The sequence below is a fragment of the Haplochromis burtoni genome, unplaced genomic scaffold, assembly GCF_018398535.1.
Source record: "Haplochromis burtoni strain Fernald_Lab_line unplaced genomic scaffold, NCSU_Asbu1 Contig_140, whole genome shotgun sequence".
Lineage (NCBI taxonomy): Eukaryota > Metazoa > Chordata > Actinopteri > Cichliformes > Cichlidae > Haplochromis > Haplochromis burtoni.
This window is the reverse complement of record NW_024582501.1, coordinates 53,344-54,513: the sequence shown is the minus strand read 5'-3', so window position 1 is coordinate 54,513 and position 1,170 is coordinate 53,344. Positions and strand designations below refer to the sequence as shown.

General features: G+C 38.3%; 1 protein-coding gene across 1 annotated transcript in view; it reads right to left on the bottom strand.

The window, feature by feature from the left end:
- Positions 1–1,170, bottom strand: part of LOC102295694 (complement C3) — a gene marked incomplete in the record, with an annotated part of 24,331 nt that overhangs the window by 16,648 nt on the left and 6,513 nt on the right. Inside the window, 3 exon segments of the mRNA XM_042224530.1 lie at positions 396–516; positions 725–827; positions 950–1,037. Coding sequence (XP_042080464.1) covers positions 396–516; positions 725–827; positions 950–1,037 — 312 coding nt within the window.

The following is a 1,170-nucleotide window of genomic DNA, read 5'->3' as shown; positions in this document are numbered from 1 at the left end:
ATGACTGCTCACGGGATATTTCCTATTTTTTGGTTATGTGTGAAAATATCAGCAGTTTATGCAATCCTCAGACCAGTTTGTCAATCAAAACATCCATCTCTCTCATTCTGATGCTTGGTTTGAATTTCAGAAGGTCATCTTGATCATGTCTACAGACCAATATTGAGTAACTGGCATGTTGTTGGCTGATTGGGGATTGACATTAACAAGCAGTCCAACAGTTGTACCCAACAAGGTGGCTGGTGGGTGTATTTCATCTTATTGAGAGTATTTCAGTAACACAGCCATTTACACACCCATTAATGCTTGTGTTAGCTATAGGTGTACTACTATAATTAACATTCACCTTTGATATTTTTAATTACACTCACATGCTCTCTTTTACCATTTCTTACCGCTGTCTGTCAGCACATTGACAGCTGCAAATATGGAGCTCCCCACCAGGCTGGAGATGTTTTCAAAGGTCTGTTTGATGTGCTCTTTCTTCAGCGTGACTGTTCCTACACCATTCTCAATCTACAACACATAACACACATAACGTTAGTGCTTTATTTCATCTGGATGCAAATGTTGCAGCTTAGACCCAAACAGAAAACATTTGTTCCATTCTTTGCATGTGTTTTAATACATGTGCGTAAAAGAAAAATGTGTGCGACAGAAAGACACAATAATAAAGATGAAGTGATGGCACACAACAGTGATGAACAAATGTGTGAGTATGTACCGACACTTTCTGAAGCGAGGCTTGAAAATTTGTCTTTTGGTCCTGATGCAAAACTCCAAATACCCCAAAAGCTGACCCATCCACCTCTTCACCAAACAGATAGCTAAAGCCACAAGAAAGTAATTAATAAGCTAACGAGGCCAACAAATGGGTATGATTAAAATAAAAGCATCAAAAAAACATAAAAAAAACCCCAATCTAAAATCTAAAAAACATTTTACATACGTAGCTTTGATGTTGATGGTGAGCTCATCACTGTCCACATAGAAGAAAGGATTTTCACGCGTCAGCTTGACCTCAAAATTGGGCAGCACTGAAATGACATTTTACTGTATGGTGAAGATAAAGTAAAGAGGGTAAAAGTATTGTTGTACAGGTTATATCTAAAGTGGATTTAACCCCTGGGCCTGAAAAGTGAGTCCAGAAAATGGGGAGAAGCCTTAAAC